Source organism: Martes martes (assembly GCF_963455335.1).
Source record: "Martes martes genome assembly, chromosome: 12".
NCBI classification, from domain to species: Eukaryota; Metazoa; Chordata; class Mammalia; order Carnivora; family Mustelidae; genus Martes; species Martes martes.
Window position 1 is genome coordinate 65,135,398 of NC_137900.1, and position 15,043 is coordinate 65,150,440.

The 15,043-nt window shown below is 35.3% G+C and overlaps 1 protein-coding gene across 5 annotated transcripts in view; it reads left to right on the forward strand.

The window, feature by feature from the left end:
• STX17 (syntaxin 17) overlaps positions 1 to 15,043 on the forward strand; it is a 54,472-nt gene that overhangs the window by 14,298 nt on the left and 25,131 nt on the right. Inside the window, exon 4 of one of the 5 annotated variants that reach the window (XM_080820724.1) lies at positions 366 to 509. The exons of the other annotated variants lie outside the window; for them this stretch is intronic. Coding sequence (XP_080676850.1) covers positions 366 to 509 — 144 coding nt within the window. The remainder of the gene's footprint in view (positions 1 to 365; positions 510 to 15,043) is intronic. 5 annotated transcript variants of the gene reach the window in all.

The window sequence follows — 15,043 nt, forward strand, 5'->3', positions numbered from 1 at the left end:
ACATCTTTTAGTAGGTCTCTAAATAAGGGTACCTTGGAGGTAAATTTTTATGTTATTATGGGTCTGAAAAATACCTTTTTTCTCCTCACATGTGATTACTAATTTCAGTAGGTATAGAATTCTAGTTGGAATTCTTTCAGATATAAAGGTTTTTTAGTGTAGCTCTTACTAAAGCTGATATCTGATTTCCCAATTTTTATTTTTCTCTTTGGGAGCTTTTGTAATCTGTTTAATCCCTGGTGTTCTCAAATTTGATCATGGTGTGCTTAGTGTTGGACTCTTTCAATCTAAAAACTTGTGTTCTTTTTTAGTTTTGGGAAATTTATTTATTTAATCATTTTTAAAGACTTATTTATTTATTTTAGAGAGCATGCACTAGCGGTGGGGAGAGGCAGAGTAAAGAGAGAATGCAAACCCCGACTGAGTACAGAGCCCTTTATGGATCCCAAGACCTGGATCATGACCTAGCTGAAATCAAGAGTCAGATGTTTAACCAACTGAGCCACCTGGTGGGAAATTTAAATTATTTGTTAATTAATTCCTCTGCTCTTTGCTCCTTTTTTTTTTTTTTTTTAAATCTTTAATTGCAAGAGTCAGCAAAATATGGCATTTTCCTTGGAGGAACCTCCAAATATCAGTAGATGGAGGTTTGTTCTGGTTTAGTTTTCTAAAGAAGAATCCTCATTCTCCTGGGGCAAGTAGACACTTAACTTTTCAGTTATAGAAACAGACTAAGTGAAGGTTGCTAGGGTGTCATTGTTTAGTGCAGGGTTTCACATACATCTCTTTTAGCCCTGTGCTTCGTGTTTCTGAATCTCTACAGTGGTTTGTTTCTCCAAAGAGTGCATCTCTGGTCTTCTTGCATTTCAAAAAGGTTTCTATAGCTGCAGTGTAGTGAATAGATCTGGATAGAGTGAAATGAATGCAAGAGGTCCTTTAGGAGAGATTACAGAGATAGTGGAGATGGAAAAAAAAAGATTGACTTGAGGTCTCATAGAAATTTGACTTACCTCTTTATATATGTATTTTACTGCTTGCTAACTAGATTATGGACCTAAAGATCAGGGATTGTGTCTGCTATTTGCGTATCCCACAGTACCTGGTGTTCAGCAAGATTCAGTGTTTATTGAATGGTATTAAACATGTAAATGTCAATGAGATTATTATGACTAGAATTTCTTACTATCTTCCACTGTTCAGTAGGTCACTTATTTTCTTGAGACAATGGCTATAGTCAAAGTGTTTACTGATTAAAGAATATATGTATATTTACATTATTGATCTCCATCTGGCACAAGCTTTATGTGTGCCCTTAAAAGAGTGAGATTGAAACTGTTTTTAGATGTAAGTATTTAGTTTTATTCATGTATGCTCTGAATTTTCTGGATAGGCTAGTTCTTTGCTAGTTTGTGTAAAACTTATTTTTTGGACAGTTTCCTGAACAGTTACAATGGCTTTTCTAGATTTCTCATTATTAGATATATATGAAAATAACTATCTTTTTACTTTCATTATAGCATCTTTGTTGAAAAGGAATTCTTAATTTAAACATACTCTAATTTTTCAGTCTTTTGTTTTATGGTCATGCTTAAGGTGTCTTATTCAAGGAATGCTTTCTATTCTAAGATCAAGAAGATATTTTCCTATATTTTCTAAAACATTTTATTTATTTATTTATTTTTAAAAGATTTTATTCATTTATTTTGACAGAGAGATAGAGAGCACAAGTAGGCAGAGCTGCAGGCAGAGGGAGAGGGGGAAGCAGGCTCTCCGCTGAGCAGGGAGCCCGACGCAGGACTTGATCCCAGGACCCTAGGATCATGACCTAAGCTGAAGGCAGCCGCTTAACTGACTGAGCCACCCAGGCGCCCCTAAAACATTTTTAAAAAATGTTTTAAATATTTTGCTTTTAACATTTAAGTCTTTAATCAATCTGAAATCGGTGATACGAAGTAGATACAAATAAAATTTCCCATTCTATTTGGAAAACCAGTTGTCTCACACTATTAACTGATTTCTACAATTCTGTTTACATATCACAATTCGATATATGTATGTGTCTGTTGCTGGTCTTTCTATCCCACTGGTCAGTTTGTCTGTTTCTCCATCAAGTTCCACACTATCTTAATTAAGACAGCCTTATTATATGGCTTGATATCTGGTAGGATAGTGCTTCCATTTTTCCCTTTTCGGGAGTGTTTTGGCTGTTCATGGCCCTTTAGTCTTCCATATGAAATTTGGATCTGCTTGTCAAAGTCCATATACAATCTTGTTTGGAATTTGGGAATTGCATTGGATTTATCCATGTATTTAGAGAAAATTGACGTATTTATAATGTCCAGTTTTCCCACCTATGAATATGGGATATTCTTGTACTTTTAATGTACTTTTTAATATTATACATACCAGTTGTGGTAGATTTTTAGAGATACCTGCAAATATTTCCATCTAGTTGGTATTGCACATTATGATCGTGCAATATGATCGTGCACTGTGATGGTGCTATATCACAGTATGATTCCCTTCCTGTTGAATCTGGGCTGAGGCAGGAATAATGCTGCCTGATTTCTGAGGGCAAGTCAGAAAGGTCAGATAACTTCCAAAGTGGTTCTCTGAGGGTGCCTGCTCTGGGGGAACTTTGCCATCATGTGATATGTCCAGCTATCCTCCTTTGGGGGAGGTAGATATTCTTTTGAATAATTGGTTTAAATCCCTTTGGACTTTATCTTTATATGTATATATATTTTTAATAATATTTTTCTTCTCTTGTAAGATCACCCATTTTTCCTGATTTCTTCCTAGTTTTGATTTCTTGTGTTTCTTCCCCCACCCCCCCACCCCCCAATCTGGCTTTCTAGTTATTGGAAGAAATAATTGGTTATAAACAAGCTTGCTCAAATTTATCTTTTTTTTTTTTAAGATTTGTTTATTTATTTTGGAAAGTAAGTGCATGTGCATGAATGGGGCGGGGCAGGGCAAGTGGGGAAGGGCAAAGGGAGTGGGAGAGAGAATCCTCAAGCAGACATCCTGCTGAGTGCAGACCCTGAGGCAGGGCTTAATCCCAGGACCCTGAGATAAAGACCTTAGCCTAAATCAGGAGTTGGAGACTTAACCAACTGAGCCACCCAGGTGCCTCACTGCTCAAATTTATCTCTTAAAAAAAGATCTTAGGGGCACCTGTGTGGCTCAGTTGGTTAAGTATCTGTCTTCAGCTTAGGTCATGATCTCAGGTCCTGGGATCAGGCCCTGCATCAGGCTCCCTGCTCCCCGTCTTGCCTCTCTCCTCACTCATGTTCTCTCTCGTTCACTCACTGTGCATGTGTGCTCGCTCTCTCTCTCTCTCTCTGTCAAATGAATAACTAATCTTAAAAAAAAAATTGTATAAATGACAACAGCTCCCTCTGCAAAAGAATTCTTATTTCTTTTTATACATAATGCTGTCTCTGAAAGTAAAGTCTCATTCTGCTGTATTCCAGGATGATTGTAAGGATTGTTAATCATGTGTGCAAAGTGCTTACATAGCCCTTGTCATAAGTAAGTATTCAGTAAATAAGAGGAATTGGAGTAAGTTTGATTTGATACTTTCACTTTTAACTGCTAGATCAAGCCAAGCAGAAGTGTTAGGTTTTGTTAGTTTAACTTAAAACATTGTAAATGCATCATTTTTCCCACCTTGGTTCGCTTGTCTTACAAAGGTACAAAATGGGGGCGCCTGGGTGGCTCAGTGGGTTAAAGCCTCTGCCTTCGGCTCAGGTCATGATCTCAGGGTCCTGGGATCAAGCCCGGCATCGGGCTCTCTGCTCAGCAGGGAACCTGCTTCCCCCTCTCTCTCTGCCTGCCTCTCTGCCTACTTGTGATCTCTATCTGTCAAATAAATAAATAAATAAATCTTTAAAAAAAAAAAAAGGTACAAAATGTGTATTTTAAAAAGCTTAGTCTTTCTTGCCCCCCTCCCCAAGTACTTAACATACAATAATAATAATAGCTGATAATATAGGATTCTGTAAAATATATCACAATATTAGCTTTGGAGAAACTTACCTAAATGTGAATTCATAAAAAGTTAAATAAAATATTTAAATAATAGTTTAAGGCTTTAGTAATAAAAGAAGTAAGTCAACATACAATTTTCAAACATAGAGACCAGTAAGTGATATAGTGCCAGCTGGCTAGATGCTGGATAAGGGAAGTGTTATCCTCATTTCTTTAGATAAAAGAAGGCTGAATAACAGAGAAACGTAGTGTATTAACTGCACAAGGCCTTAATAAGTGGTAGTGCAGGAATCTAATCTGGAATTAATATTAACTTAGGGAGATACATTAGTCCTCATTAGATATATGTTTAGTAAATAAATGGAGACTTTTTTCTCCTTTGAGTTTTACTGCTTTTGGTATTTCAGCTAGTATTTTTAAGCTATATATAATATATATATTTTCTTTTTGGTGCCTTTTGGTGTTGAACTAAGTGTAAAATTGTTATACTACTATCAATACCTTAGTGTAGTTAGATAATACAAGAACAGTCCAGATTTATTGTAATTAAGCAGTTATGACTCTGGAGCCTTTAATAATAAATGATATGTCTAGAATGTGTTTACTCTAAGTTGTTTAAATGTTTACTAGTGGACTTGTGCTCTGTTTGTAAGGAAGTCAGGTTATTATGATACCAAATGTTTTTGGCTGTACACAATTTGCTCACAAAATTACATGTTGTAAAAACACATTAGGAATCCTTAATTCAATATTTAACACAAGCAAATATATGCATAGCCACTCTTTTAATCATTAAATACATAATTAACCATTTTTTCAGAATTTTAATTAACTCAGAATAATTACTTTCTACAATTATCAGTAAAGATAAGTATATGTTTAAACATATTTTTTAATCTTTAGACAGAAACTTCAGGGTATTTCTGGAAGAAGGGGGAAAAGCCAAAACTAGTTATTAAATTTAGTTATAGAACTAAAGAGAGAGAGATGTAACCTTGATTATAAAAAGTTTGGCCATAGTTTGCAGTTTACTGCTTGTATCCTATAAGCTTGCTAATTACTGAGTTAGTGTAGTTTCTTGTTTCTGAACTTACTTCATTGACTGTAGACCCATTTATCTAACTTGCAGATATAATAACTTGCAGATATTATAAATTTTCAAAACTTGACATGTCAGCCTTTCTGACCTGCTTATTAAAAGAGCAGAAACATTTTAACTTTTGCTATGTACTAGATACTATTCTAGACCCTGGGGGATATAGTCATGAGCAAAACAAAATTCTTTTTGTCATTGAACTTATATTCTGGGGATGGCGAGTGGAAAAAGCAGAGACAGATAATTTTTTAATAAGTAAATATACAGTGGGACATGTGGATGGCTCACTTGGTTCAGCGTCTGCCTTTGGCTAAGGTCATGATCCTAGAGTCCTGCGACCAAGCCCCATGTCGGGCTTCCTACTCAGCAGGGGGTCTGCTCCTCCCTCTCTCTCTGCCACTCCCCTGCTTATACTGTCTGTCTGTCTCTCTCTGTCAAATAAATAAAACCTTTTAGAAATATAATATTTAGATGGTTATAAGTGCCATGAAGTAAAAGTAAAGCCGGTTAAAGGGAACAAAAAAAATCACAGAAGGTGATGAATGTTCTTATATACACAGTGGTTGCGAAAGGTTTCTGATGACATTTAAGCAGTGACTTGAAGGAAGTTAAGGCATAAACCTAGGGAATCAAGTGGGAAGACTGAGGGGAGAGGATGCAGTGGCATATTCAAGGGGTAGTAAGGAGGTTAGTGTGGCTGGTGTGAGCAAGGAGGATATAGAAGAAGTAAGGGCAATCACCTGGATCTGATGATGGAAGACCTGGCAGGATGTGGTAATTTGAAGTTGGGTAGAGTCTTTGGAAGGACCTGAGTGGATGATGAACTGATATGACTTTAAAAGATCACCTTGACTATTATGAAAAGGATAAATTCTAAAGAAGCAAGGATGGGAATAAGAATACCAGTTAGGTAGCTAATGTAATAATCAGGATACTGTGGGTTTACTTTTTAAAGATCTTTTTTTATTTTAGAGAAAGCACACTTAAGTGGGGTGGGCGAGGCAGGGAGAGGGACAAGCAGACTCTGCACTGAGATGGAACCCCCAGTGGGGCTCTGTGATCATAACCTGAGCTGAAATCAAGAGTTGGCTTCTTAACCAACTGGGTTACCCAGGTACCACCTGGGTTTACCTTTTAGAAAAATGCAGATACACATATGTATAGACACTTTTGTGTAGAATGTCAGGGTCGTAATATGTTAGATTTTTATCTACTTTCTTTGTAGCCCTGGTAAATGATTCTGAACTTACACGCTTGGCAGAGGAATAAAGAACTACCCTGACATCAACCTAACTGATGAAGTAACTTTTTGACAAATTTTCCATATACACACTTCAAACATACAAAATATGGTAAATAGTAAAAATAATGTAACAGTTATGTTCTCATCACCCAACTTTGTTAAATATTGACATTTTGTCGCAATTTCTTTCTTTTAAAAATTTTAATTACAAATATTATTTTTTAGAGGAGGGAGGGGAAAAGGGAGAGGGAGAGAGAGAGTCTTAAGCAGACTCTGCTCAGCAGGGAGCCTAATGTGGAGCTTTATCACATAGCCCTGGGATCACCACCTGACCAGAAATCAAGAGTCTGATGCTTAACTGATGAGCCACCTAGGCTCTCCTTCTCTTTTTTTTTCCCCTAAGAAAACTTTACAAATACCATTGAAATCCCTTGTGTACCTTTTCTTGATTCTATTTACCTTGTTCCTACCTTCATCTGAAAAAAATCTTCTTTGCTGATTTTAATATTTATCATTTCTTTTTTTTTAATTATTATTATTATTATTATCATTATTATTTTAAGTAAGCGCTGTTCCCAATGTGGGGCCCGAACTCACAAACCTGGGATCAAGAGCTGCATACTCTACTGACTGAGCCAGCCAGGCACCAAGTATTTATCATTTCTGTGCATTTAAGTATTTACAAATAATAAATGATATCGTTTGCATTTTTCTGTCTGCTTTTTTTTCCAAACAACTTTCTTAAGGTGTAATTGACATAAAGTGCACAATTTGATAATTTTTGACATGTGTATACCATGAGACCATCACTACAGTCAAGATAATTAATATACCCATCGCCCCAAAAAGTTCCTTCATACCTCATTGTACTGTGTTCTGGCTTCTCCCACCCACATCCCTGTGCACCAGTTCCCATTCTCTACTGTCCGTGTACATGTGCATACACACACCCAAGCAACCACTGTACAGTAGTTTGGATTTCCTAGGATTTTATATAAATAGAATCATGAAATAAGCACTTCTTCTGTCTGGCTTCTTTCACTCTGCATGCATATTTTGGGGTTCATTCGTGTTATAGTGTGTATCAGTATTCATTCCTTTTCATTGTTGGGTAGGTATTCTATTGTATAAATATACCACGGCTTGTTCATCTGTTTCTCTGTGATGGTCATTTGGGTTGTTTTCAGTTTGGGGTTATTAAAAATAAAGCTGCTATGTGGGGCGCCTAGGTGGCTCAGTGGGTTAAGCCTCTGCTTTCAGCTCAGGTCATGATCTCAGGGTCCTGGGATCAAGCCCCGCATCGGGCTCTCTGCTCAGCAGGGCCCCCTCTCTCTCTGCCTGCCTCTCTGCCTACTTGTGATCTCCCTCTGTCAAATACATAAATAAATTCTTTAAAAAATAATAAAAATAAAGCTGCTATGAACATTTGAGTAAAGGACTTTGTATGGACACAGGATTTCATTTCTCTTGGATAAATACTTGTGAATGGGATGGCAGGATCATGTAGTTGTTATTCCTTAATTATGTAAGAAACTGCCAAGCTGTTTTATGAAATGATCGTACCATTTTACATTCCTACCAGTTCTTCATATCCTTGTCAACATTTGATATGCTTAGTCTTTTTTTTTTTAAGATTTTATTTATTTGAGAGAGAAGGTGAGCAAGAGAGCACAAACAGAGGGGCAGAGGGAGAGGTAGAGGGAGAAACAGACTCCCTGCTGAGTGGGTAGCCTAACTTGTGGCTAGATGCCAAGACCCTGAGATCATAACCTGAGCCAAAGGGAGATGCTTAACCAAGTGAGCCACCCTGCTGCCCCGATATGGTTTTATCCATTCTGTAGGCCTGTAGTGGTATCTTACTGTGATTTTAATTTTTGATTAATGACATTTCTGTTTTATTTTGAATTGAGTATTTTTTATTTTATGTATCTCCTTGCCTTGTAAGCTGTAACTTTTTGTGTTGTTATTTTAGTGGTCACTGTAAGGTTTATAGTATACATTTTATTACAGTTTGTCTTCTAAGTGATATACTATTTCACATATGTTTAAGAAACTTAAAATATACTTCTCTTTCTCCCCTCAGTCTTTGTGCTATTGTTGTTGTATTTTTACTTATACATATATTATGTACTTCATAATGTTTAAACTCTCAATTATCTTTTTCAAGTGATATAGATATTAAGGGGGAAAAATCTTACATATTGTGTTATTTCCATTTCTGGTGTGCTTAATGCCTTTGTGTAAACCCATATTTCCATCTGGTATAATTTTCCTTTTGCCTGAAAGATTTCTTTTAACATTTTTTGGAGCACAGTTATACCAGTGATGAATTCTTTGATCTTTTGTATATCTGCAAAGCCTTTATTTGGCCTTTGTTTTTAAAAGGAATTTTGCTGTTTATAGAATTCTGCATTGACTTTTTTTTTTCTTCCAGTACTTTAAATGTGTTTTCAACTTTTCCACTTGGGTTTTTTCCAGTGAGAAATCTGTTTCATTCTTATCTTTATTCTCAGTGTGTAATATGTCTTTATTTTCTGGCCACTTTTACAATTTTCCCTTTTTTGCTGGCTTTGAGTACTTTGATTATGATGAACCTTGGTGGCATTTTCTTCACATTTCTTGTGCTTTCAATTTTTAGAACATCTCGGATCTCTAGGTTTATAGTTTGCATCAAGTTTGAAAATTTTGGGGCATTATTTCTTTGAATATTTTTCTGTCCCTTCCCATCTCTCCTCTCCTTCAGAGACTCCCAATTACAAGCATGTTAGACTGCTTGAAGTTATCTTACAACTCACTGATGCACTTTTTAATTTTTTGGATTCTTCCTTCTCTTTGTGGTTAATTTTGGGTAGTTTTATTTCTAAGTCTTCATGTTTACTAGTCTTAGCAGCAGCAGCATCCAATCTGCTGTTAATATACTCAAGGCATTTTTCATCACATATTGTAGTTTTCAATTCTAGAATTTGATTTGGGCACCTCTCTCTCTTTTTATTAAGTAGACTCTACATTCAATTTGGGGCTTGAACTGAGGACCCTGATATCAAGAGTCAAATGCTTTACCACCTGAGCCACCCAGCTGCCCTGAATTGGGTCTCTTTATAACTTCCATGTCTGTACTTAACTTTTTAAACATATCTATATCAGTTTTGGGCCAGTTTCAGTCAAGTGATTATTCTCCTTATTATGGGTCATATTTCCCTATTTCTTTGTATGTATAGTAATCTTTGGGAAGCCTTTGCTAATTTTTGTTTTGTTTTTGTTTTTTGGGTTGTATCTTCTTGAGCTTCATTCTGGAATACAGTTAAGATACTTGATATTTAGTAAACTTCTACCTTTGTACTCTACCTCCGTCTTTACCCAACTTGGCCTATTTAACATCTTCTGTTTTCCTAATATTCTTCATGAAGCCTGTCTAGATTATTAAAGTAAGATATTTCAAGTTTCCTTTGAGCATGTTTCTTATGCCCCTTTGAGTTTTGAATATTTCTCCTTAATAGAGAATTAAAAGCAGTATAGGAGTTTGGTAGTTCTGCTTACTCTGCATCATCTGTTAACATTATACCATCTGCCCCAAGCAGTAGACCTATTCCTCCTTTCTTGTTCTTGCTCTACATGTATTTTTTCAATTCTTTTTATTGTTCTTAACATTTTTCTTCAGCCTCCGCTCATTCTGGGCTTTTACTTTACTTACATGAATCTCCTTGTTTCACACCACTCTTTTGTATTCATCCTTGTTCACATGCCTTCCTTTTTTTTTTTTTTAAACGAATCTCTTAAAATTCTAAACTTTGCATACCATACACAACCACATTGGATTCTTCAGATGCCCTTTCTTTTCTTATCAGATTAATTTTTTTGTTTATAGTTTCAGAATTTCACCTTTTAGAAACTATCTTTCTCTTTCAAAAGAAGATCTTCCTATCACAAAATTTCTATGGCATCACACAGCTATTTTCCCCAGAAAAATGTGATTCACTTCCCTAAAGTATTAGTGTTTTTATTATTCCCTTTTTAACTATTAAGAACTCCAAGATGGCATGGTTGCTCTTTTTCATGGGTTTCATTTCTGCTTCACTATTTTATGCTTATAAATCAGAATTAATTCCAAAAACATGGTTCCTTTCATTATTTCTTCCAGCTAATGAAAAATGAAATGTTTCATATGCCTAGTGACTTACATTATGCATTCCTAGGGAACAAATCTAGTTGCATTCTTTTTTTTTTTTTCCTAGTTGCATCTTGAGAGTTGGCAATCTCTGTTGTTGGACTACTGCTTTGCCACTTTAAATGGAAAATAATTAAGAAAGCATTCATTCATTAACCATGTTTATTGAATCAAACCATGTATCAGGGATCAAATATAGCCTTGAGGACACAATGATAAAGAAATTAGGCATAAGTCTCCTGTCCCTACAACCTCACAATTTAGTCAAATGAATGAATTAATATCTTTTATCCAACTAGGTAGTAGGTAATATACTTCCACAATGAGATTGATACTCATTTTTACCCCTACCCAAATGCTTTCGTATTTGTTTCTATCCTTAGCTTAATTGAACATACAGGTTAATATAATACTCTTTTCTAAAAAAGTTATTAACACTTTTTACTGTGAAATATAACATATGTGCTATAAATGCATATAGCATAAATACACACCTAAACAAATTATTATCCTGGGAACACTCATGTAACTACTACTCAGATCAAGAAATAGAAAATTGCCCCCATCCTGTAAGCCCTATTGCCTCTTTCCTATAACAACCGCCTTTCTCTCCCCTAAAATAATCATTGTCTTGATTTATATGGTAATTGCTTCTTAGTATTTCTGAGTATAGTTTATTTTCTTAGTGTAGTTTTACCACTAAATGTGTCATTAAGCTATAGATTAATTTAGTCTGGTTTTGAACATTATGTAAATTGAAATAAATAACATTTCTTTAATGTCCGGGTTGAGACATAAAACAGTACTGTATGGTCCAGTATATGGTCCATTGTATGAGTTTACCATAGTGTATGGTAAACATTTACTATGATATATTGATGGTCATTTGGGTTATTTTTAGTTTTTTTAAATTTTGTTTTCAGTTTCTATTACAGGTGATATTAACATTCTTGTATATTTTTATTGGTATACATATGCATTCATTGGTATACGTGTACATACCTTTCTGGTAAATGTATTCCTAGGAGAGGAATTGCTGGTTCATTAGGCATCCTTATTTTCAACTATAGTATAGTAACAAACTATTTCCCAAAATAGTTGTGCTAATTTTACAATCCTTCCAGCGATGTATGTGAGTTTCTGTGGTCTCCATATCCTCACCAGTACTTAGTAAAGTCAAACTTCGATTTTAGGTGTTCTGGTGGGTAACTAATTATGGTTTAATTTACATTTACCAGACTATTAGTGAGATTGAGTAACTCTTTGGTTTGGTTTTGTTTTTTTATATAGATTTACTTATTTGAGAGAGAGCATGCATGAGCAGGAGGAGGGGCAGAGAGGAAGGGGTGGGGGGAGAGAGAGAGAGAAGCAGACTCCCTGCTGAATGGGAACCTTCTCGCCCACATTTCTACAGGTTTTGTCTTTTTCTTATCTATAAGAGTTCTTTAATCTGTGACCCCTTTGTCAGTGTATGTGTTGCAGTTATCTTCTTTCACTCAGTGATTAACCTTTTCACTGTCTTTGTTGTATCCCTTGATGACTAGAAGTTCATTTAATTTTTTTTTTAAGATTTTATTTATTTATTTGACAGAGACAGCAAGAGAGGGAACACAAGCAGAGGGAGTCAGAGAGGGAAAAGCAAGCTTCCTGCTGAGCAGGGAGCCCGATGCAGGGCTTGATCCCAGGACAGTGGGATCATGACCTTACCGAAGGCAGGCGCTTAATGACTGAACCACCCAGGTGCCCTAGAAGTTCATTTAATTTAGTACAATCAAGATTATTAGTTTTTTCTTGGTGCTTTTTGTGCCACATTTAAGAGGTATTTCCTACCCTTACGTCATAAATATATTCTGTTGTTTTGCCTTTCACATTTAGGTCTATAATCCATCTGGTTAATTATTGTGTATGGTGTGAAGTGGTGTGTCCAGTTTAATTTTTTTCCCCATGTGAATACCCAAATGACCATGCACTCTTCTGTGGAAAGATCATGGTTCCCTGAAGTGCCACCTTTGTTGTAAATTTAGTGCATATATGCTTGGGTTGTTTCTCAGCTATCTGTCCCATTGGTGTATTTGTCTATTCTTGCACTAATACCACACTATCTTAATTACTATGGCTTTATAATCAGTCAATATCTAATAGAGGAAGTTTTTATTAATCTTCTTCAAAGCTAGTATCAGCCCTATATGTGCAGTTCCAAATACGTTTTGGAATCAGCTTGCCAAGTTCCACCAAGACAAAGAACCTTTTCCAAATTTATTCTAATTTATTGAATCTATATATTCAAATCCATGTTGTTCATGGGTCAGCTGTACATGGTTCATCATTTTATCCTTTTACTTCTAACTATCTTTATGTTTTATTTATTTTTTTTAAAGATTTTATTTATTTATTTGACAGAGAGAGACATAATGAGAGAGGAAACACAAGCAGGGGGAGCAGCAGAGGGAGAGGGAGAAGCAGGCTTCCCGCCGAGCAAGGAGCCCAATGTGGCTCAGTCCTAGGACCCTGGGATCATGACCTAAGCCTAAAGCAGATGCTTAATGACTGAGCCATCCAGGCACCCATATATTTATGTTTCAGATGTATTTCTTGAGTTTTATATTTTTTCCAGTCTAAAAATTTTTATCTTTCAACTGGAATATTTATCCCATTTATGTTTAATATGATTGTCACTGTATTTATGTTTAGATATTATACTCTTTTACCTGCTTTCTACTTCTTCCACATATTCTTTATTCTTTTTCATATCCATTTTCACTTTCTTGTATTTTTTTAATTGATCCAACTGTTCTCAGTTAGTTTTAGAATTACATACTCTTAGAAATTACAACATACATCCATCCATAAACAATACAGATTATGCAGGTACCTTGGAATATTTTAGTTGTATATGTGTTCCCCAAAGTAAATGTTAATTTTAGTGCTATTTTTATGTATTTTAATCATACACATATATCTAAAATATATTACTATTATTGTTTTAGTATAGTTACTGGTCATATATATTTATCCATACTTTTTTTTTTACTATTTTTTTAATGTTACTCATTTCTTTATGCATCTCCAACTTTATATCTGGGATTAATTATTATTCTTCCTGAAGGACACTTTTATATTTACTGTGTATTTGCTAGAGACAAATTCCCTCAAGTTTTGTTTATCTTCATTTTACCTACCAAAAGATATTTTGCTGGTTATTAAAATTTAGGGTGACAATAATTTTTTCTCCATACTTTTGTATCATTCTGTTCTCTTCTAACCTTTATTGTTGCTTGGAGAAGTCATATTATAGTCTTACTGTTCTTTTTCTGGTCTTTAGTATGGTCTTCTGGGTGTGGCCTTGCTTTTCTCGTCATTGTTCAAGGTTTATTGATGTGTTTGTTGGTATGACCTTTGGGTAGTTGGTTACACTGCTTATATATGGATTTTTTTTTTTTTTTACATTTTATGGCAATGTATGCTATTCTTAACATATAGTACACAAAATAAGATCCTTTATAACAGTTATAATCATACATCTAATGTTGGATTTATATATTGGATCACAGAATGTGAGTGATTAGAGAGGAAAAAGTTAGGATAGGCATGTTGGATGAAGAAACCAGAAGTTATGTAACATAGAATAAAAACATCTAGTTTGAAGGGTAACTGTAGCATATACAGCATTGGCAGTGGTGCCCCTGAGATGGGTAGGCCTTTTTGCAAGAAATTGTATTGCCTCTAGTTCCTTTTTGAGCTCCTTGTGAGAGATCTTTTCCTCTTTCTTTTCTTTTTTCCCTTTTTGGCTGTATGTTTTTATTAACTCTTCTTGGGATTTGCCAATCTTCTTGAATCTGTGGATTGATGTCTTTTCTTAGTCATTATCTATTCAAATTTATTTTATATCCTTTTCTTCTAGGATTCTAAATATATGTATATTATATTCTTTTTAAATTATATCCTATGTCTTTTACCTCTTTTCTATATTTTTTAACTGTTTCTTTTTTACATAGTTTCTTCATATCTAATTTTTAGTTTACTAAGTCTTGAGTTGGTCTAATATGCAGCTAAATATTTATTTGACACAGAGAACGTGTGTGTGCACAGCAAGGGGAGGAGAATGGCAGGAAGAGGGAAAAGCAGGCTTCCCACTGAGTGGAGAACCTGAAATGGGGTTGATCCAAGGGCCCAGGGATGGTGACCTGAGCTAAAGGCAGATGCTTAATTGATTAAGCCACACAGGTGTCCTGCAGCTAAACTCTAATAAAATTTTTTCTTTTGTATACTTATTTTTATTTTTTTTTAAAGATTTATTTATTTGGAGAGAGAAAGACTGTGAGTGGGGGGGAGGGGCAAAGGGAGAGAATCTTCAAGCAGACTCCCCACTGAGCGTGGAGCCTAATGCAGGGCTCAATCAACCCATGAGATCATGACCTGAGCCTAAACTAAAATCAGATGCTTCACTCACTGAGCCACCCAGGTGCCCCTGTATACTCTATTTTTTTAAATATTATTTTTGTTAACATGTGTTATTTTCCCCAGGGGTACAGGTCTGTGAATCATC